The sequence below is a fragment of the Episyrphus balteatus genome, chromosome 2, assembly GCF_945859705.1.
Source record: "Episyrphus balteatus chromosome 2, idEpiBalt1.1, whole genome shotgun sequence".
Classification (NCBI taxonomy): domain Eukaryota; kingdom Metazoa; phylum Arthropoda; class Insecta; order Diptera; family Syrphidae; genus Episyrphus; species Episyrphus balteatus.
Window position 1 is genome coordinate 126325251 of NC_079135.1, and position 24008 is coordinate 126349258.

General features: G+C 33.7%; 1 protein-coding gene across 8 annotated transcripts in view; it reads right to left on the reverse strand.

The window, feature by feature from the left end:
• The window catches only part of LOC129911382 (protein scalloped), a 205016-nt gene that overhangs the window by 60112 nt on the left and 120896 nt on the right, over positions 1 to 24008 (reverse strand). For 2 of the 8 annotated variants that reach the window (XM_055989173.1, XM_055989172.1), the window contains exon 1: positions 7595 to 7768. The exons of 3 other annotated variants lie outside the window; for them this stretch is intronic. In XM_055989173.1, the coding sequence (XP_055845148.1) occupies positions 7595 to 7697 (103 nt within the window). In that variant the 5' untranslated portion in view covers positions 7698 to 7768. Of the gene's footprint in view, positions 1 to 1845; positions 1992 to 7594; positions 7769 to 24008 lie in introns of those variants that run through there. 3 more of the 8 variants (XM_055989180.1, XM_055989179.1, XM_055989174.1) reach the window with 3 other exon arrangements.

The following is a 24008-nucleotide window of genomic DNA, read 5'->3' on the forward strand; positions in this document are numbered from 1 at the left end:
AATTTGAAATTTTAACACTCACACGTGTGAGTGTTATATGGCACTACGTCATCTTGTAGAACTAAGAAAACAAAAAAAATTAAAACATAAAAATCGTGTCTGTGCATTTAATGTAGGCCTCCCAAACAAAATCGTGTACTAAATAAAGTCTGAGAATCTTTTATAGCCTCATCCTCAATTAAATATTAAGATGGACTTGGAGGATTTTTTTTGTTTTTTTTTTTTTTTTGATTTCTTATTTTATTCTGACTTCATTATAAAAAAAAATTAAAGAATAAATTTGTGTCGATTAAATCCACAGCGTGTTTTCCTTCTCTTAAATTTCATCTTTCAAATTATGTTAATTTGATTGACATATATGTTTGTGGTCCAATAAACTTGAATTGAATATACAAAAAAAAAAAAAAAACTAGAAAAACTCGTAAAATCGCTTTCGAATTTTTTGTTGGGGAATTTTTTGTTTTTGGAAGTCTTATTTTGGATTCATATTATTAGGTCATTCTATGAAAAGCTTTTAAATTGATGCATAAAATTTATTGTTTTATTTAAAAACTGTGACAAAGAAAAGAAGGAACAAAATTAAAAACCTGACCTTGTGAGTATCTTTTGAATGATTCGACAACTTATAGTGAGAATTTTGAGTCTTCCGACTCCCGCGTGGAATATTAAATATTAAAGTAATTTTATTTGTGACCCGCATTGTGTATTCAGATTAACGAAATAAAACTAAGATGAACATAGGAACTTTGGTCTAGACATTATCAGCATGTAAGCATGTACCTGTCATATTCAGCTCGAATAAAATGTTTTAACATTTCCTGTATTGGAACTTGAGAAGAAATATTTTTGCTCAGTTATTCTAGATTTTTATCAGAAATTCATGTAAAATTTAATCCCAGGATTGTTAATTCTGTGGGTAATATAATATGCATAAAGCTGAATAGCTGAATAAGTCTCAAAACTAAAGCCTATAACCTATCGATACAATTCAGCGCCGCTAACGCATGTCAAATCCATTCCAGCAATAGATCCAATGCTCAAAGTGAGCGACATTCACGGGTTCATAGTTGCGAACGAGGAATCTACTACTGAAATATTTCTCTAATTGATTTGACATCTGTCAAACTGTCATGATGATTTGATGTTGAAAATCAAAACTTACTTAAAAGATTGATTCAATTTATTTATGTTTGTATGCAAGTTGCAAAAACTTATCCACACTTTCAATATTAAAAAAAGTTACTTAATACATACAAAATAAAAAGAGCAAAAAGATCACAATGATAAGGTAAATACTCGTTTGTTTTCCTGAAGATAGAAAAGAAAACTCATCTGTCAAATTTCATGTCAGCTGAATGACAACACATATTGTATTACCCACATGACATGGCCAGCTAATACTGACAATCACTTCAATTCACTTAAAGAGAAAAAAAAACGTAAAAATTAATAAGAACAAAAAAAAAAACTAAAAAGCGTTGGTGTCATTGTTGTGACATTAACCTTGACATTGAATTGATGAAGAAGCAAAGAGGAGAATATTTATTGTTGTTTTTATGTTGTGTGCGTCTATGAGTTCATACACAGCATGTCTATTATTTATTTTTAAGATTTATTTAATTTCTTTTTTTTTGCTCTTGTCTTCACTTTATATAATTACATTTTATTTTCCGTTCTACTTGTAAATGCTGATGTTTTCAATTTAATATTTAAAAAATTAAGACGATGATTGACACTTGAAATTGAACATGTTTATTGGTATATCAAAGTTTTTAGGTCAAACTTTTTATGCGAACGATTGTGAATCATTTTTCATATTTTAACTATTGTGAATGATTGACTTACTTGATTTAAAGTTATTTGGAAGATCGTAATCCATTAAACAATAAGACATTACGAGTATTTATCACAGAATGGGTAAAAGTTAATTTAAATATTATTGCTTACAACAATTTACCACACCCCCTTTTTTATAATTTTTTAAATAGAATAGATCACAATCACAAATTTAAGTGTCTTTATCAACTTTAGCTGAATAAATAGACATTTTTAACACTTGTTGTTTATATAGAATGACAAAAAAATTGGCAATAGAACTTTTTGTCTTATATTTATAGAATATTCAACAAAAAAAAGTTTATTTTTTTATTTTGTTTTTAAATTGTGACTTACACTTGCGAAATTCTGTAAGACAGATGTTATTTATTTCAAACTTTTTAAATAACCCTTAGATACTTAGTTTACGTTAAAGAAACTTATGTCAAGATATATGTACAAATCGATTTAGAGATATTTTTATAACTATTTTTGGGTTAAAAGTTTAAACAAATTCGAAATAATCCATCTGGCAGATGTTGGATTACGTCCATTTTGTCGATTTTTTTTTTTGTCTGTCTGCTGATTAACTCGTATAAGAGCACGTGTTATTGAAATTAAGGATTTGATTATTTTATTTTTTCTGCTGTCGGGGTATTTTTGGGTCGATGTCGATGAAAAATGTTGCCGTTATTGGCAACAGTTTTTATAGAGATTTTATGCCAATGGGCAATGCAATGACTGATGGCAAAAAGGAATAGTTTATGTACGATTTTTATTTTTAGCGGAATTTATTTTAAAATGAAAAGTGAAATTGAGAAATTAATTAGTTTTACGAATTTTATTAGGAAATGAAAGAAAAATTTGCTGTTTTCATTTAGTGGTGTAAATGTACCTATTTGTAGATAAAAGCTGCATTCATTTGGAGGTGGTGGAATTCTCATGAGTAGAAATCTAGTACTAAAAACTACACATTTCTCATTAATCGAGCAGAAGATCATGTGTAGATTGCAGTACTAGTTCTACTAATTGTCTACTCATGAGTACTCTATCACCACCAAAGGAAAGTGGTTAAATAAACATAATCTATTACTTTGGTCTATAAATGCTTTCTATCTTTTTACACGAGTATTAGGTATATATTCATTGAGTTTGTTTAACATACGTTTCTTTTGAAATCAAATGAATAAAGTACATTGACATGTGTAAGTATGAAAATTAGGTTTATCTCTGATAAAAATTGTAATAGATTAAAAGCTCTTTAAGTCACGATTCTTTTGAGGAGGTTAAGCATTCGTGCGTACTTTACAAGTGATTTTAAATAAAGGCTTCTATTTCAAAGCTCATATAATCGAATAGAAGTGATGATACTAAATTATAGAACTAAGATTATAAATAGTACTTGATTATCGTTTTTACCTACTTATGAGCACTTTAACAACTCCAAATAAGTAAGACTGTTCATAGATACGTTGATTTGGGGGTGCCAAAAAGTATTATCTGCTTTTTTTTAATCATGAGTAGATGATCTAGTACATTTACTACTATATTTAATCATGTTTTTTTACACGAGTAGATAGAAAATACATCGATTTCCTTGAAAGTCCGTTCTACTAAAAGTTTTTATTAGTAGTAAGTAGTATACCTAACACCTCAAGAAACTTTTCAGTTTGTAGTTTCACCTCAATAGTGTCAAAAGTTATACAACGTTGTCGACTGAGATCAAGAGTTGTGATTTCAATCATATACTAGTAAATCTCATGTTTATTCTCAAACGTCAAAATCGTTACTTTGACAAAAAAGACATTTGCAATGTCAAGTGATGGCTTTCACTTGTTCCTGTTGACACTATTGAGGTAGATTTGCTTAGTAATGAAGATCCCTTAATCAAACTGTGAGCATAAAATCATTTTTGTTTATCTTTTACTCAAAACGGTAGCTTTGAAAACAAAATTAAATCCCCATTAACCACGGAGCGATTGTGCAACATATTTTATAAACACAACACAATCGGTCAATATACACACAATTTCATTCAATTCTTTTATGTTTACATTTTTATTCATCATTAAATGTACACAAATGTGTATTTGTCATCATTTTTCGTTCAAAATATAGTCTGCCACTTCCATACCACCATAATAACCACAGGGCAGATTCCATTTAATAAAAGTTCAGAAACTCGATTTACAACTCAATATCAAGTGGTAGATAAGTATAATAAAAACGAAACTCACCATGCACACAGGTGAGTCAATTTTATTATACTTATTGCTTATGTTAGTTTTCAATTCAAAATTAAAATGAAAAAATAAAAAAACAAATAATGAATTCAAGTTGAATCGTACAACAAAGGAAAAAATAAAATAGAAACCTCTATTGGATAACAGAGAGAGAGACCTAATGTAGGTAGAAGAAGAGAAACAAAAAAATAAAACAGAAGGAAATCATGTTTGAAAAGAATAAAGTAAAAAAAAATAACATGATCACAGCAAAATGACCAAAACCAACTCAAAGATGAGAGAGAACCCAACCAAACCAGCATCAACAAACAAACCATTTGAACGGATAGCCTGTTGTAGTAGACTAATATCAGTATCGGACGGTGTTGCCATTGATCAAACAGTTTAGTATGCTTGAATATTTTTTAAATAGAATTACTAAGTCAAAGATACTCTTTGAATCCATTGTATCGATGGCGTTAGAAAAGCGATAAATTCGTTTAGTTACAAGCTTATTTTCTAACATTCAGCACATTAACCTTTAGCCTTATTCCTTTCAGAGGAGGTGGGAAAGTACTCCTAATTGTAAATATGGCAACTTCTCATCAGCAAACAAATGTCCGTCACAGTGGCGTAAGAGTTTTAGTACATCATTCACGTACATAGAGAAGAGTGATGGACCCTAAATTCAGCCTTGCGGTACTCCGCAATTTAACTATCAAAGATTTGATGCTTTATTCTCCAGAACAACTTCCTCCCATCTTTCAGATGATAGGACACAGGCTCCACTGCATCCGGAGAGATGCACATAGGATGTTGCGACTGATGGTGTCAAAGGGTTGGGAATAGTCAAGGAGAACCAAAAATTAAACTTTTTTAGCATCTAATGCTTTTCTCACCCATTCTACAGTCTCAAAGTTTGCTGTTGAACTACTATGGCCTGGGTGAAAATCAGATTGTTTTGATGTTAGAATGGTATTTTGTACGATAAAGCCAGAAAGTTACTTCTGCATTATACTTTCCAAGACTTTGGACAGGAATGGAAGGATAGCAATTGGGCGAAACTACGTGTTAGCACTATTTTTAGGGATGGGAATTATTTTGGCGTGTTTGCTTTTGGAGGGAAAAATACCCTCAGTAAGAATGGTATTGTGCGTAAACATGAGATACGGTAAGATAATTTATTGATACTATGGCTTTTAAAAACGTATGAAGGATGAAGGTTATAAAGGAACTGTTGTCGGTTTTTTAAGATGAAAATTCACATTGAAATGAAATTCACCTTAAATTTAACAGAATTTAAGTGGATTCCACTTCTTTTAAGCGGACATCTTATTATTTTAAGAGGGTGGGATTTCAGGTGGACATCATCTTATTGTAAGGTGCCTTATTTCTCCGTGCAGAAAACATTTATTAAATAAAACTGACACCATCGTTGCAGGGGTTTTCCCAGTGGGATTGATCAAAGAGTAAGCAAACAAGCCTACTACCTTGGTTCATTGTCACTTCGTTGGTTGGATTCGAATTCACAACGTTAACGTTTCCTGTTTCAAATTCCCAATACAAAAGCTTTTTCTAACGCCCCCTTTTATATTTTTAAAACATTTAGGCCCAATTTATTCACTCTCCATTATTTTTAAAGGCTCCATTAAAAATTATAAAACTGTCAAATCGCATACAAATTTTAAAATTTCCCTTTTTTAATGGCGACTTTAAATTTAATGGAGTGTGAATAAATTGGACCTTAATCAATTACTTTATTCTTGTTAAAACTCTTACTACCTATTTAACAAACGTTAATTCCTACTATAAAAGTTGTAACAAAAAAAAAAACATAAAAGTAGGCACGACAAATAATGTCGTTTGAATAGAAGTTCTACTTCATTGTTATCTATTATATTCTTAAAAGATGTCACCCCTGATAACGGTAATATTTTCACAGAAACTTTAAATGTCAATTATGCAGAGCAAATAACTTCCTTTACATTTAAGTCCAAATTACAACTGTTATATACGTGAGTATAGTAACATTTGATTTTCTGCAATTTCTTGTAAATGCCAATAATAAATGGCAACACTATCTCTACACTTCAAACCAGAGAAGAAAAAAAAAAAAAAAAAACATTCTCAAAAGAAAAATAAACCAAATAATAATAATAATTTCCGATGACTCACACAGGTGTTTCCACTTTTGCCAACATTCAGAAACTTCAAAGAAGGCAGAGAATCACGGTAATGTAATAATAATGGATATGATGACGACGATGACGAATACTATACATAAGATAGAAAGAGAAAAAGTTCAAATGATCTCAAATCATTGAGTCCAAAAACAACAAAGAGAAAGAGAGAGAGAAAGAACAAGTGGGAGACGAGTGAACTGAACAGTTAAAAAACAAAACACAACACAAACAAAACAAAATGACAGTAGCTGCCGTACTTATAAGAAAAAAAAAAACTTGAGTGAAAGAGTAAAGAGATAAACAAGTAGTATAGAAACAAACGAGTTTTTTGTATGTTTCTCTAAATTTGTAAAAATCTTTTCCTTGTTTTTATTTTATTCTTTCTTTTTTAATTCTTCTTCTTTTGGTTTTTTTTCGCAGTTTCTTTTATAAATTAAGGCCTTTTTTCCCTTATTTCATAAGAAATTATCAAAAAATATATCTGACAGATATACTTTTAATTTATTGATTCTTCGAAATTAGGGCCCACCACAGGTAAATAAATAAAAAGGAAATGATTTCTCTCTTTCGAGTTCAGGTCAGATACAAGATGCTTATCTTTTTTTTTCTTAGATTTGCAGGCCCACTTTAATGCTTGCGTCATTAGTAATAGATATACTTTTTATTTGAGTGTTTTGTTGTTGTTGTTGTTGCTGTGCAAAAGATATCTATACAGTATCTATCGATCGACAAAAGATATCCAAATCTAATTGGTTTTTTTTGTATGTTTTTCTTGAATAGAAATAAGGAAGCAAGGTGAATAGAAAGACACAAAAAAAATGATTAAAAGAAGTGAATGGAACAAACAGAGAGCGGGAGTGATCAAGATCAAGAATCGAGAAGCAAGAAGAGAACCACACTCAAACTCAAATTCAATACAAGAAACAACACACAAAACCCGCTTTTTTACCTTTTGAAAAAAATAGTCAGATTGGATTTAGAATTCGGTCGCGGTAAAGAAGGTGGCAAAACAGGTAGGACAACTTCTTGTACACTGCTGCACCATCATGGTGCTGTGCTCCACAGCCTCAGTCAGCTCTCTGACAGCTCTTGTCCCCACCTGAGACCCCTGGTGGCCTGTTAAAGAAGCCTGTATACAACACACGATCATGCGACACAGAGTGGCTCTCACATACACGATTTCTCGTAGGTATATTGGGTTGTGAGCGCGTATACAAAAGCCCAGAGATATCTCCAAAGATACATTTATAATTTTTTGTTTCAAAGGCAAAAAGATATACAAACACACAGATACAGATAGAGAGGTAGAGGGTACCTACAGCAACTTTTTTTTTTACAAAAAAGTATAATAATTCTATGTGTTGTGACAAGTACCTTCTAAATGCTGTGATATGATTGAAAGAGGTTTTTGCTGATTATCCGCTATCCTGAGGCCGTTTTCTTGTAATATTTTAAAAGCACTTGAAACTTCACTCATTCACGGTCTCCACTGTATGCCACTCAAAAAGATAAATATAACACTTTTTTTCTTTCTTTTTTTCTATATTTTTTCTGCTTTTTATACCTAATTCACACTTGTGAATAATTGTGATTATGATTCACTATTTTTTTTTCTTCTTCTTTAATATCTACACCTAAACGTAGCTCTATGTGTACACACTAGGTACGTACACTTTTGTATATCGCGAAAGGAGGAAAATATAATAAAAAATTGAAACTGGTCGTGTGCAATCCGATGCGACCACAATACAACACTTTTGGACAAAAAAAGAGTGCAATGAACACGAAACGAAAATATTGTAATTAGATTTATTTTGAGATTTGTTGTTTTCGTCTTCTTATGCCAATTATCTTAAACCACAAGACGAACAACAGGAATAAAAAAATAACTGAATTACGCGAATAATATCTAAAAAGTATAAAGAAGTAAGGGGGCCCAGTACTTTTGTAACGCGCGCGTACGGTATCACACTATTAGGGCTAAGTTGTATAAAATCACCTCGCGGTTGGTATACCCAGTTTTTTCTCTCGCTCTCTTCTGGTGTCTCTGTGAAAAAAATGGAGAACAAAACTCAATTCTCAGATATTCACTTAACAGATACAAATACTCAACACTCAGATACAAATGATCATTTTGTTTGAGTCGGATGGGTTGTTTTGACTCGAACATGAAGGAGAGATCGCAAGGTGATTGAGTGATTTTTGTTTTTGTTTTTTTTTTTTGCAGTGGAAAGGCTAATAGGAGACAGAAATAAGTTAATGAGTTCTTAAAGGTGAACTTAGTTGGTTGGGTTTTTTTTTTGATTTGGTGAATTGTTTAGATGAGTGGAGTTGAAGGAGAGTCTTTCAACTCAACAATGATGAGGTGAGTCTGATTAGAATACAGTAGAGGGTTGAAATAAGTTACAGAGATTTTAAAATTTAATGATAAAAGTGGAATACCAGGTAGGCCTTTTTCAAACTGTTATAATTCAGCAGGTGTCAAATTTACCAAAGACACCCAACTGTCAAACTGACGTGCGAATGAGCTTTACAAACGAAAAAGTACGGAGTACAGTTACCAGGAATATGGGGATGCCATAACAAAAATTAGGCCCGGACATTTAACCAGAAGGCAAAGAATCATCTCAAGGTTATAAACCTACATAGAACTGAATTCTGAAAAGACTGTAAGTTAAAGATCGTTGTAGAGTCGCAAGCGATGCTGAGAATTTGGAGAAATAACTTCTGCAATCTCTATAACGGCGATAATGAAACAAACTCCACCCAAAGGTAGTTTGCACCATTCAAAGTTGACGATGATAAGGATTGGTGAATGCTAATCCTTAAGGGAGGAGACCATCTAACCTGCCACACCCCAACTACAGAGGAATCATTCTCCTTATCATTCCCTATAATATACTCTCTGCCGTAATATGTAAACGTATGAAACCTTTCGTCAACAATCTGATAGACTCTTATCAGTGTGACTTTACAGTACCTTGCCATATTATTAGGCCCAAGCGAAAAAAATACAATTTTTCGGTTCAGTTTTTGCTCAGTTTTTAAAGTTTTTGTCGAAATATCTTGAATTTTTTTGTCCCATTTACTTGCGCATATTATGTAGATACGGATTGACTTGAAAAAAGTTTAAAAATTCATACTTTTTGATAAAAATAACAAACAAAAGGGGATAAGCTCCAAAAAACGTGCCCTGTGGAATTCACGCCCGGATAATTACCAAACCGGTCCAATACTTAATTTCTTGTACCGAGGAATAACGTGACATTCTTAACTTTATGGCAAGGACCGAATCTTGCATAAATATAGAAGCTTAGAGCCTCGAGCCTATTCCGAAATCGTAGAATCAAAACGTTCCCAAGCTCCTTTTTGTGTTGGTCTGCAGTTATGACGTTTTCCACAATATAAAAAGAACTTCATCCTATCCCTGAGATAGTACAACAGCCAATAATGACCAGAAGATGTTTTTTTATTGGAATAATGTGCTTTGAATAGCTGTGCTCGTCTGGTCTTATGAAAAAGAAAAAAACTACCCCAAATCTAAGAACATTTTTTACTTTCCAGACGATCAGAACTTCTATATTTATGCAAGATTGGGTCCTTGCCATAAAGTTAAGAATGTCACGTTATTCCTCGGTACAAGAAATTAAGTATTGGACCGGTCTGGTAATTATCCGGGCGTGAATTCCACAGGGTACGTTTTTTTAGCTTATCCCCTTTTGTACGTTATTTTTATCAAAAAGTATGAATTTTTAAACTTTTTTCAAGTCAATCCGTATCTACATGATATGTGCAAGTTAATGGGACAAAAAAATTCAAGATATTTCCACAAAAACTGTAAAAACTGAACCGAAAATTGTATTTTTTTCGCTTGGGCCTAATAATATGGCAAGGTACTGTAGACCAGGAAAGTTGACGGCAGATCTTGGAACAACCGAGGAAATAAATCCATTAATTATGCTCATTGATTTCAAAGCCGTGTATAACAGTTTCTATAAAGACGAGCTTTATAGAGCCATGACTAGTTTTGGCATAGCTGCAAAGTTCGTCCACGTGGATCGTTAATACCACACCAATACTTTTGATGTCAAAAAAGGTTTTGAACAAGGCGGCGCGGCGCACTGTTCCTGTTATGAAACTTCTTTAACATCATCTTAGAACTCTAACGCCGACAGCAGAGGCACAATCATTTAACAGTCCGTCCAGGCTTGTATATGCCGGTATCAGCTGGCTAAGAATAGAAACAATTTTCCCAAAGAACCGATTTGTACAGAAATATAAAATCTGTCAAACACGAGTTTCGCGTACTTGACGTATATACGTGGGCTGTAAAAAAAACTGCGGTGACTCATGGAGAGTTAGAATTATTATCTGTCTATTCTTTAAAATTGGACAGCCAACTTTGGTTGGCGCAAAAAAGTATAAAACTTAACTAATATACCCAAAACCATGCCAGAAATGACAATAACAAGTTAGAAAATGCTCTAATCAGTTTCTTAAACATTAAACTCAACCCAAAATGACTTATAAGAAAACGAGTGAAGTATGAAGCTGCACACACATGCATCTTATAAATAACAAGAGAATGGCACAACAAACAATACAAAAACGTTTGCCCTTTTCAATTTGCAAATTTGCAACAAAGGTGCAGCTGCATGTTGATGCTTGAAAGTCCCCCAACATAATTCATTTGATTACAAATTCACCACACATCACCATAGTATGGTGATTTCACAACCGTCATTTGTGTATTGCTTCAACTCCATCGCAAGTATCTATGAATTATTCTAGACTCAAAACATACACTAGGCATTATTTGATCATTAAACAAAAAAAAAAAAAAACTAACTAAAAATATAAATCAAAATAAGAAATAAGAATGAGATAACCAAGGGTATGAAGAATTATCGACAGAACGAACAGCCGCAAAAAAAAAAAAATAAATAAATCAGAAAAAAAGACCAAAATTGTATTGAAATAACTTTCATAGCTAAGTTGTCGTTCGCTAGTCGCTACTACTGCAGCCGACAAGTCGAGAACGAGATCGACCAACGACGACATATCGAGCTATGAGTAAGCCTGATCAGCATTCAGCTGGTATAGACCATCGGTCGCAGCCGGTTGTGGTAAGCACAGTAGTTGAGTATACAAGTCGCGTAGCAGCCTCACCCGCTCGTTGTCTTACTGGCCCGTCCACCCCACAAATGACATACTACAATTTTGCTCTTTCTCTCTCTCTCACTTGTCAAAGTGACGTCAATTAAAAGCATTTTATAAATAACTCACAGAGAGAAAGAAGGTGGTGGTGGTGTAAGACTTGCGAGGGATACAGGAAAATTGCAAAGCAAACAAACCCCAAAGAGAGTTTAGTTGACTCTGGCACTGGCATTAGTGGGTGTCAGCGTTGCCGCCAGAAAGATATGCTTTTTTGCAAGCAAGTGCAATTTTGTAAATTTTCATCAATGATATTTTATGTTATGACATTATGAAGTAGATTTACATAGATACATGTTAAAAAGTAATCAAACAGAACCAAAATTTGAACGATGTTTTTTATGTAAAACTGTAATTCAGGGGAAGTGTCAAAACATAGACATTTTATCTATCAAGTAAAATATTTTTCAATAATGAGGATAAGTTTGACGTACCTTTGACGTTAGAAAGCCAACGCTTTTCATCTGTCACTTTAATAGAAGGTTGTTCCATGAACTTTATCAGCAATAAATCCATGTCGTAATTACGTGTCATAAAGTCATAACTTAAAAAGTTAAAAATCATTAAAAAGTCAAAACAGATTAATATTATTGATTGAAATTAAACGGTAACTCTGGTAGTGTATGGCAAGCAATCTACAACAAAAAAAGAATGAAAACAAAATAAAAACAAAAACTCTGTAAAACAAGATCGCGGAGTGAAGATTGTACCACAAGTCGTGTTCACATAAATAAATCTCTTCCTCTATTCTCAGCTGCAATGCAACAACAGCAACTCAATGTATGGGGCCAAGCGCACATAATATAAAGCTGCTACTGCACTGTGCCGTTATTTTAGGACACCATCATCGTCATAAGCATTTGCCATTCACGCTTCACGAGCGTTCGTTCGCGTTCGCTTCTGCCACCAACCAACCTCAAATGGCATAAAGCAGCGCGCATCATTGTCTCATTTTAGAATCAAGCTCGAGGTGGTAAAAGGTAAACCTTAGACTCTGATCACACTATTTTTTTTTGTTTTTCTTTGTTTTGCTTTAGAAGAAGTAGGCGTTGGAACCTAAGATGTGTTTTTGTTGCTTTTTTTTTTTGGTAAAGAGAAGTAAAAATGGAAGGAGTTTAAAATATGGTAGATACTACATGTTGCGCGCACCACGAAATATGGCAAACGAAAGACGATGACAACGTATGTACAACACGCCTCTGTTGATCTGTTATACTATTGCCAGTAGCTGAATCAAAACATAAACAACTTCGAATGGTAACAAAAAAGTAGTTGAATTCTATATATTTTTGCCAGGAAAGCAAGTTATGGGGGAAATGGTTTGTTTTGATTTGACACTTTTTGAAAGCAAATGTGGGTTATGTTATATAATTAAAAAACAGATGTTCGATAAAAACAAACAAACAGAAAAAAGTTTTAAGTGTTTAAGAGAAGGTGTTTTGACACTTTGAGTTTGACATTTGGTGACGGCTTCATTAGTGTTGTTTAATTGAAAATTAAAAAATCTTTAGGTGGTGTTCACATTGGCCTTACTCCACCGTCTCATTTTGACAGCTAGGTATGTGAGTCGAAAGATTTTAGGTTTTTTAAAATGTCCGGCCCTTTTTTGATCTCTTTTCATTATGAAGTTAAAGGAAAATACACAGAAATGTCAAAATGAGTCAAAGGCGGACAGATATGCAGCTCCGTGTGACTAAAATTTGACAGATGGGTGTCTTATTGTTGTTGCAGCAATCCATGGAAGCAGAGGCTTGTTGGAAAAGAGAGCAAAACATTTTTCTTTGTGAAAAATCCCCGTTCGCACAAATATTCAGGTGGAGAACATTCTTGACGAGCAATATCAAAACTGAACGAAACAATTAATTAATTGCGTGTGAGTGTGACCTTAACAATTCGCTTCAGATGTAGTCACCGGGTGAGAAAAAATCAGCAGCCACTGTCTTTAGGTCACAGCCAGCTGATTTTTGACACATGATTTTATGGTTGTTATGTTGGGACCCATTTTACAAATACAGCCTCCAAGTCAACACCATATAAATATTACTGCACCACAACCCACATCCGCCCATTGATCCCCATTACAATATAAAGAATGACGTTCCTTCTTCTCTTGTGTTTGAACCTTCAGAAAGTATTCTTAGCATAAATTTCTTACAAGAATGAACGCTGTAAATCAATAATATGCCAACCTTTTTTCGCATCCGATATTATGAGCCTACTTGACAGGAAAAAACAAAAAAAAAAAAAGAGAAAGGAAGTTAACAGCGACGTTGCGCTTATGTGTACCACAAACTGCGACGACGCAAGTGGCCTTAACGCTTTAACCAAGTGTTTTGCTTTTTATTTATAAAATATATCGACATTTGATTGCAGATTAGGAAAGATACAAGCGGGGTAAAGTAAAATTCAAATAAAGGCAAACAAAAAAAAACAAATATTAAACCTATTTGCGCCAGGTATAATAATAACTCAGAGCCATAACTATTTCCAGGTGCAAAAGAATAGATTTGCGGTTGTTTGGCGTTGTGTTGTGTTGCTATAAAAGATACAGATACCAAGCTCCCAACCAACCACTCGCAATGGGGTTCAACTCGATCGACTATACACTCAATAATAAATGATGATAGCGATTACGTATAGTTGTAGTTCTTGCGCCTGCTTCAGCTACCAGATGTGTGGTGACTGCCACTGCTTCAGCTCAATGGAGTTGGAGTCTCCACAAAGTGGTTGCTGGAAGCTGCATGCAAGAACAAAAAAAAAAAAAAAAACACAAACAAAGATCTTGCGTCTTTGGTACATTGGGTGCTTCGTGAGGTCACATTCGTTACTCGTTACATTCAAACAAGAGTGTTGCTGTTGTAACACACTCTCCATACTTCCATCCTCCTTCTTACCTGAAGACAACGGGTATAGTTGACGGTTATCGGAAACTCGTTATCGTTTTTTTGTTATTGTAACTGTCATTAGTTTCCGTTGTTAATTCTGCAGGATAGATTGTCTTACGAGGTTTTGGAGGCTTGCGCACATGCGTGTGCTCGGTTTTAAATTTCTCGATAACGATATAGGGGATTTTTCTGGAGCAACACTTTTTTTAAGTGCGTTGTGTTTCCATTTGTCTCTGTTTCACAAAAAAAAAAAAAATAAAGTCTCCAGGCATAAACCTATATAAATGCATTTGTTTGGAAGTATTTTAATGATTTATCTAATGTTAACCATATCGGACACACGCGTATTGCATATGTTAATGTAAGAGACAGCTATTGATTGCTGTGGCGTTTTCAATTAGCTGGAAAGTGTGTTTATTTGAGTTTAACTTGATAAACGCTTTATTATGAGGGAACTTTGCGATAGAATCTGATCTAATAGATTTAGTATAAAATGTCATTTCATTTAGTTTTAGAGTAAATTGCACGGACAAGACTTCATCCGGCTTGGCTTATACAGAAGAATGCCCACCAAATTATTATTGACAACCGTTGCACAGTGTGTCGTCCCCTTATGATAAATCACTTTTTTTTTTGTTAAAAATTAATATTTTTGCTATTAAAATATAATTTAGAAGTGTCAACTCATATGAAAACATATTTATCTTACAAAATAACCCAGGTTATGTATTCAAAATAAGCTCCGAAACATGAGTACCTCGGAAATTGAAAATATTTTGAGGAATTTATGGGAATCTTTGAGAGTATATATTTCACGTTTGGTAATTGTTTGAAAAATTTTGTTAATGTTATTTTGTTTATTTGAGTGTTGTTGTAAAACGTATAACAAAAAAAAATTAAATTTATAAAATTATATATGAGTTATTAAAATTTCTTTGATAAATGGCCAAAAAAAAAAAAATTTAATTTTTAAACTTAATTTAAAAAAATACTTATTAAATCATATCGATAATTTTTTTATATTATTTTGCCATAGGCTTATACTTAATATTGGCAAAGTTTGGTCTGCTTCTGTTTGCGATTACCAGAGATATTCACATTTATGTGCTACGAGTCAAGTACTCAAAATAATTCATTTTTTGAGAAACATCTTCAAGGGGATCACAAAAATGAAAAAATCGATGTTTTTAATAATTTTTAGCCATACACAAGTAACAAAAAGCTGTTTATGTAATTAAAAATATTTTAAATATTGTTTTCAACAAGAAAAAAATTATATTTTTCTGCATACTAGATTTTTAATATAATTACTTGACCCGGCCACGCTCTACTGTGTATTATAGCGTATTTACCAACCTCGCCGATATAAGTATTTACGAAAATGCTAATAAAACGTTATTTCAAAATTTGAAAGCGATTGACAAAAAACTATTCGAGATTTGCTATGAAACGCAAATAAACATACGATTTTTTTGTATAAAGAAGATAAACAAAACAAGTTGACTTCAACTTAAGATTTCTCAAAGTAGAAAAAAGATATTGAAAAGATTTAAACGGGCTTTAAAAGAAAACATTTAGTTCTTTTAGAAACTGTCACAAATTTATTTAAAATAAATCACCACGTTCAAGAACATAACCCCAAAAACTGTTAAAAAACGACATTTCAGATTTTCTAACGGGAATATTTCAAAAACGTGATATGATAGAATTTTTCTGAGTTCGGATTCGAGATCAGCACACCAAAAACCTTACGAAAAGTATATTTTTGTTTATATATAAAAAAAAAATTAATTTTGCTCACAAGTGGCTTCTTCAATAAATGATAATTTCATAAATTATACTAAAAAAAAAAGTAATAGGTTGTTTAATTTGTTAACTTGTAATTTTTTTTCTATTCCTGCCATAAAAACACAAAAAAAGATATTAAAACTCCAAAAACTTAGCTGCAAGTATTTATGATAAACTTTTGTATGGGCTCGACACACTGTGCGTTGTTTCAAAATTAAAGCACGTGAAACTGATGAAGATGTTTAATGTCAAATTGACGTTAAATGTCAAAAAGTCAACGACGAGTACTACGGGTTCTACACAAAGCTCTCAAAGCTGCAGAAAGGGCTGGTAAGATTGAAATGCATAGAAAAGTCAATTGCAATTGTCAAAATTAAAATATAACCTATTCTTTCTAAAAGAACCTACTTTAATATTAAAAGTAATCAAACAGAACTTTGGACCTATTTCTTGTCAAATTTCACCAGCTTTATACTTCTTATATGAAATCAAATGACAGTTAAAGGCTCTCCCACACCAACGACGACCGATGACAGAAAACTATGCCGTCAGCGTTTTTTGTTGAAAAAAGAACCCGAACGTCGAAATTCAGGTGTGGAATTTTACATACAAAAACGCTGTCAGCGACGTTTTTATTTTCATCGGTCGTCGTTGGTGTGGGACAGCCTTAATTCTCATGCAAGATGATTAAGATTTTCCACAATAAATGAAAAAAACAAAAAAAAAACTATCAATCGTTTAATAATAAACACCTGAACGTGATTTCTCTGTGAAGAACTGATTTTTCCAATCTCAACGAATAAATGTCAAAACTCGCCCATAAATAATAGTTATTTAGCATTTTTCACGTTTTGTGCAAATAACCATGTAAAACAATAATAAATTCTTTTCGCCAATTCGCTGCACATCAAGCATCATTTCGATTGAAGTATGCCGAAGGCCTTCTAAACCCAATTGGAATTTTTTTTACATTAAGGTGTTTGAATAGGTTGTACGTTCAAGCTTCAGCATTCACATGTTTCATTATCATCATATTTAAATTGAGTAATTTTTTTCTCAAACTTATGACTCAGCCTTTTTTTGCTTAACCGACATAAATGGAATAACTGAAATACTCAAAATCCGATTGTAAATAAATAATTTAAATAAACAAACAAAAGTTTGAAGATGAAAAAAAAAAAAAACAAATTCACCACAGGACGGCACGGCACCTATCGAATTAATTGGATTCGCGTGTGATCTGTGACATTCACCAGCGTGGCGGCAATGGCAAAAGCAAAGCAAACCCAAACACCAAACAACAGCGGCGGCAGCGGCGAAAGTGTGGGTATTGTGAGAAAACAACGTCATATATGCATGTAAATAAGACAAATGCACAATTGACTGAATAATTTTCAATCATTAACCCACGCGATGTCTTTGTTTGGATTTTATTATAATTTTTTGGTTTGTTTTTGGGAAAAAAATCTGTTCATTAGATTTATATAATCTCGAAATTGTGTTGCATTTGAATATTTCAAAACGTCAGATTGTTATTCTAAATCTAGAAACACGATGAACTGAAACAGCTAGAAGCTCCAGGAAGTAAAAGCAATGCAAGATGTGATTTAGATAGCGTACCAAAATTTTTTTTTCTGCTCATGGCAACCAGATTTAGCTTAAAGCTATTCATCATTTTACAGATAAAACCAACAGCAACCAACTTCAAACAGTAAACAATTTGACATTTTGTAAGTTTATATTGAAAAAGTACGCAAACAGATCTTAAAAATGGGTGAATACAATGATCTCTATAAAACACTGGATAGTAAATACATATGTATGTATAAGAATGTTGACTATAACTAAAACACTGTTATAATCAGTACAACATCTTTTGTGTTATTTGTCTATGGCAATTGGGATCAGTAACTCTGTCTCATTTTTACTATTCATATAGAAAGAGATGGACAATTGTTAGAGTAACACGTCAAAAAATAAAACACCGCTCTCACAGCAATCCTTTGATAAAGTTGCTCAAAGTTGTCAGTAACAAAGATGGGGAATAATGCCCCCTTTTACACGGTTGACAACTTTATCGCACAACTGTCAAATGCTCTTTTCATGATTTCATGTTTTGTGAGTTTACTTGCTGCTTTCTGTTATAAACACATATGGGCTAGCGAGATTGCTGTAAGATTCTTAAGATTCGATGGTTCGATCTGTTATCGTTAGGAATAGAATAGAAAGGAGCTTTGCTGTCATCCGAACGGTTTCCGCCGGCAATAAACAGTTTTCACCAACAATCAAATAGCTTTTATTAACCGTGAAAAGGATTTCGCTGGCAATGCACTCATAAGTGAACCAAAATGTAATTCAGTTGCGATTCGCTAAGTTTCCTTAAAGAACAATTCAAATCCCTAGGCGCATAGTTGAATTTGACAGCTCAAAGCGAAAATTGGTATCTAGGTAGAAATATACCTAATCAATTGCTCACCCAACTTTCCGTTCAGATCCTCAAACTCTGACAATCTAATCTTCTAAATACAATACCAATTGTTCAAAAACTCTTAAAACCCAATTAACTGTTGTTTTTTTTTTCAATTTGAATTACCGTTATTATGAACATCAATTCTATTAACCACAATCCATTCAGTCATCATAATGGCAGGGTTACACAATTACATCGTTGCCCATGCAGCACATAGTAACATTGTGATGATAGTTCCGAACCAAACCATCTTACCAAGTCTAATGAACTATAAAAAAAAAAAAAAATCAAAGAAATCACCTTTCCGAAATCACTTCTGGTCATGCTACATAGAAGATCACATGCTGAGGTTTTGTAGTAGCACAGTGTTATACCTTCTAACAACTCCACAAAACCAAAGAAACACCACCACCACCCAATATATAATACCCATTCTGTCTCCTCTCACTCTTATTATAGATCGCGACTTGTGGTTTAGCGTGAAATTGCATCGCATCGTGCACACGCGAGTCCCTCCAAGCGAATCCAAGTGAATGGCTTTTGCACAAAAGTGCTGCTTGCTGCTGCTCGATGCGCGCTAACATTACGTAACAAGCAAATTTTAAACTTAACCTCAATAATATATGGCAGAAGACACCTGATTGGTTACGCTCCAATTAGATGTAAGTGAGTGGGCAATGCCGCAACCTTTTGTGGAAGAGTACCTCTCTTCATTGGATCGCCTCTCAAAACTTCTCTTGGATGATCTCGCGGTTTATTTTCTTGTTAAAAAAAAATTGAAGACCAAAGACAGAGGAAAAGATGGTCGGTCTATAGAGGTATAATTCTCTTGCTAGAACACAGTGGTGTTGTTAAGATCTTAACCTGGTTTATGTCACAAAAGAACCAGATCATGATCATCGTCTTTGACTGGCTGACTGCAGCAACTGGGAGAGGGAAACCAGTTCGTTCTTACTACTGCTTGGGCTTTGTCATGACACATGGCCACGATACGGAACGCCGCCGGATGACGACGGTGGCAGTGGTGGCGGTGGCGGTAGTAGTGCAGTACAAATGCTAGTTGCTGCATGTTTCGATGTTGGCGACAGCGTTATTGGAAAGAGATTACCCTGAATTGGCACAGATTGCCGCAGAGTGCTACTGGTTTTATGTTTTTTTTTTTGTCGGTCCAGCTTAACTCGGAGACAACAAAAAACAACGACGGCACCGGCAGCATGCAAATGCGCCAGATGAGGGTCACACACGACCAAAAGGAGCAGGAGAGTTGGAGCCAAAGCCGCTCGCAGTCGCTGCACACAACTACCGCCAACCGCCTTCGTCGCAGAGAGATCTTTCATGCAAATTTTCCGTCGTGCTGCATGCTGACAGCAAATAAAAAGCTCATTACCGTAAGGCTTAAAAGTGACGTTTGCAATGGTGCGGCAGCAGCGACGCGACACGGTGCAGAGCAGCGCAATGTGGTGAAACATGGAAGTAGGTAATATCTCAACCGCTTTTTTCAATCTGATTTTTATTTGGTGATGCGGTGATTCCATTTCCTTTATAGAACTCTGACAATTTTCGGTCTCTTCCTCATTTTTCAATTTCAATTCTTAACGGTTAAAGGTATATCTACAAAAATATTGTAAAGATGGATGTGGTATTGTAAAGTAAGTTTACACGCATCAGACAGCCAGCAACTGTGCAGAGGTGGCAAGATATCGGTCTTGTATATGTGTGTGGGTTTGGCGACTTGGAAGAAAGAAACGAAAACAAAAAAAAAAAACAAACAGTCGAGACAGAGAATCAATTGCTTCCTTAATTTTGCGGTCCAACCAAGAGAGATGGATTTGCTGCAGTCTTTGGCATACTTTATGACTTTTGGGTTAAGGAGATATGATGTTTGTAACTGTACAGCACTTAACCACTGTTTTTGTGTAGACTTTTTGACCTGAACGTCAATTGTTGTTGTTGGGTGTTTTGAACGTTGTTTGATGTATAAGCGAATACATTTTGAGTGATTGATTGGCTGGTAAATATTAAAATAAATGAATATTTTAACATTTTTATGAGCAGCAAAATATCATTTTAAAGAAGAAGAACCTTATGGTGTAGATTGGTTGTCACTTTGATGAAGTTTTTTTTAGGTTTCTGTTTGACAGTTAGAACTCGTTGGATAAAAACTCATTTGGGCGATAAACAGTTCAATTTGACATATTAATTTGATTGGATCTAGAGTTGTTTATAAAATTCAGTTTCACACAAACCAGAAATACCTGTCAAATGAAAAAATTTCATTCAACTGTCAAATTTGTCCTCTGATTTCTGTTATACAAAAACAGATCTAGGGGTGACAGAATTTGAGATGCACATATAGAAGCAATCCGAATGTCAAATTGTGTAAGACAAATTCTCATTTTTGATATAAGGAAGCTTTATTTTTTTTATTTTGACACATATTCATGCTCTGGAACAGAGATCTTCTCCGAAGAAACATGACTTTTTATCTTTACAAATCACATCTTGACTTAGACTCTTAATGGGTGTTAATTAGCGAAGTTTTCTTGCATGATATTATCTCTATCCGTCGGCACTATAACTCTTGATCTTTTATTGTTTTATGAAATGACAATCATGATGTGTCAACCTGACATCTTTTTATCTTTATGCTTAGGTGGCAAAAAAAAAAAAAATGGAACCAAAACAAACTTAAAAAAGAAAGAAACAATTTTGCAAAACCAAGCTGAACGAAGTTGAAGTTAAACACACTTCATGAACGAGTGACTCCAACAGAGCGCGCATGCACGCGGCTCCGCTTACTTAATAATGAAAATTTTGCTAAAAAGTTGAATTTCTTTGTTGGGATTTTTGTATTTATTAAATTAACTTTCCTGCAAAATTATGCAATGCATATGGCGGCTGCTGTTTTGTCTTGATTTTATAGGCTTATAGTTGTAGGCTACCCCAATAACAATAACAGAAACAAAACGAAAAAATATAAAAAATATTACAACATTCGACACACTGCACCGAGCAGCGTGAGAAAAAGTCTTTAGTTTTTTTTTTTTTGTATCCCATATTGGGCAGTTTTTCTTTCGGTTTTTGTTTCATTTGTTGTTAAGCCAAAGCCCACGCGTAACCAGAAACCAGGTACGCGAAACATGGCTTTAATATTTTTTGTATTAGTTTTGAAACTATTCCACATCAAAAGACTGTCTACAGTAGTTTACTTTACTTGTCAAAAAAATTAAGTGTTATGGTTTTATGATATTAGGAAATTAGCTATCATGCACCTTGTATAACAATTAAGTGTGGGATGCATTTTATTGGCAATAGGATTGAAATTCAGTGCAAAAATTAGTTTGAAAGGTCTTTTAAGTGTTATAATACACCTATTTCTATCTTTCTATTTCTGTACAGAGAACAAATACAATTGATTGTATAACAGTTCCTATAAAAACAGTAAAGCTAATCGTATTTCTTTCTTTATTTCTTATGCTAAACGAAAAGCTCGTAAACTCTATTTTAGAACTGTAGAACATCAGAAACTCATTGTTATACTGTGTTAATTTGGTTTCAATCCCCGAACGTAAGCAAAGTTTAGCGATCAGCATGCATATCAGCGGAGCTCTCTGTCCACTTACTTTTATTCTATGTTTCCGCAAACTTCGTAAGTTCCCGAAGTTTTCGAACATTTCTCAGAGCAATACAACAATCACCTTTTTTTTGGCGCTAACTACTGGGACACAGAAATATTTTGAAAAACTGTTATACAAGCGAACTCAATAGGAATGTGTGATTGGTATACCAATTGTTAAGAGAAAACTAATGGTAAACAATATATTGGATGGATGTATCCATAACTGGATGGACTGACTATGTCCTAGATGTCAAAACTGGAGAAAAATTGGGGAAAAACCACCAATACCGAAAACTGTAATATGCAACCACCAAAGTTACCTACAAAGTATGGACATAAATCCAGCATATTCTCGATATGACAAAAAATAGAAGAAGAATGATTACGATGGGATATGATCACTTATAATGTGAGTTTCAAATGTAGAAATTGATAAACGAAATTGGAGACATTTTCATGTAGAGATCCAAATAACTGTAAGAAGCTTTTGACGTGCAATAAAGACCTTATAACTTTGACATTTGTTGTCATTAAGTATGCTTATATTAATTCCAACTATCTGTCATTTCACCACAGACCACAGTGAATTTTAACTCTGGTCACACCCACCATTTAATTAAAATTAAACGAACTTCTCTACAATGAAACATTTTAAAACTAATTTCAAATCATCATGCCAACCCACTGTGAACCTCTTAATTTTTCAATTGGCTACCTAATCAAAAAATCTTTTACTTTGTCAAAAAACCGTTACTCTCAAGTGACAGCAGCTGCTGTTGCAACAACAGAACTACCTCTGGCATAAACCGTTAATCAGAGTAATCTTTAAATCAGTGATTGCTTCAAGTGTCTAGTAAATCTATGACAAAGAAAAATTGTCTATTTAAGTGCAAATTAAACGGCGCCCCCAGGTGCCAGTTTAATGAACCCACTAGGCCACACAACGACGACCGACGATGAATATAACAGAGAGGCCACTCCATCGACCATAATATGCAACTATTTAAAAAAAGTTCAGTTCAAATGCGCTTCTGTGGAATGAATGGTTGTTGTCGTTCTATATAAAATTTTCCTCCTTGGATTGACTGAAATTTAATTTGAACAGAAAAAAAAAAAAACGTTTTAAATCGACTTAAATTAGATTTCTCTCGCTTAAAGCATCGACATCGACAATGAAAGACGATGCGACTACGAATCGTCTTCATTTTTCTCTATATCTTTCGATCGAAGAAACTGACTAACTATATTCATAAATATGTATAACAAGCAATCAACCGTGCTGTTGTATAGCCCAGTCCGTTCGTTCGAATGTTGTGTCTAGTCTATCTTAGTGATCTTTTTCGTGGGAATCTATTGGATACCTTCTATAATATCTGTATAAGATCATTGTCACCCGAGGGGCGAATGGCCCATCACAGAGAGCCAGAGCCAGTCAGTGCACGGAAGTTCAGTCCATAGATTAAGAGCATTGTTTTGTGCTTTAAATCTGAATTGCTAATTAGAAGCTCATAAAGATGAGAGATATATTTAGATGGATAGATAGATACTCCCCTGATGAATGTTTTGTTTACAATCAGAGATGAGATGAGTTCTCAAGTGGTTTACATAATAAATCGAGTAGGTACGTACCTGAAATGAGACAAGAAAAAATACAATTAATTTAAAAATTCAACTTTAAATGTCGATAAAGTATAATATTGCAAGGTTGAATCTTTTGATTTAATTTAAGAATTAAATTTTTTCAGGTCAATGAGCTGGAATGGCGGAAAAGTTTATTTGGTGTTGTTTTTTTATGGTTTGATGTAACGATTA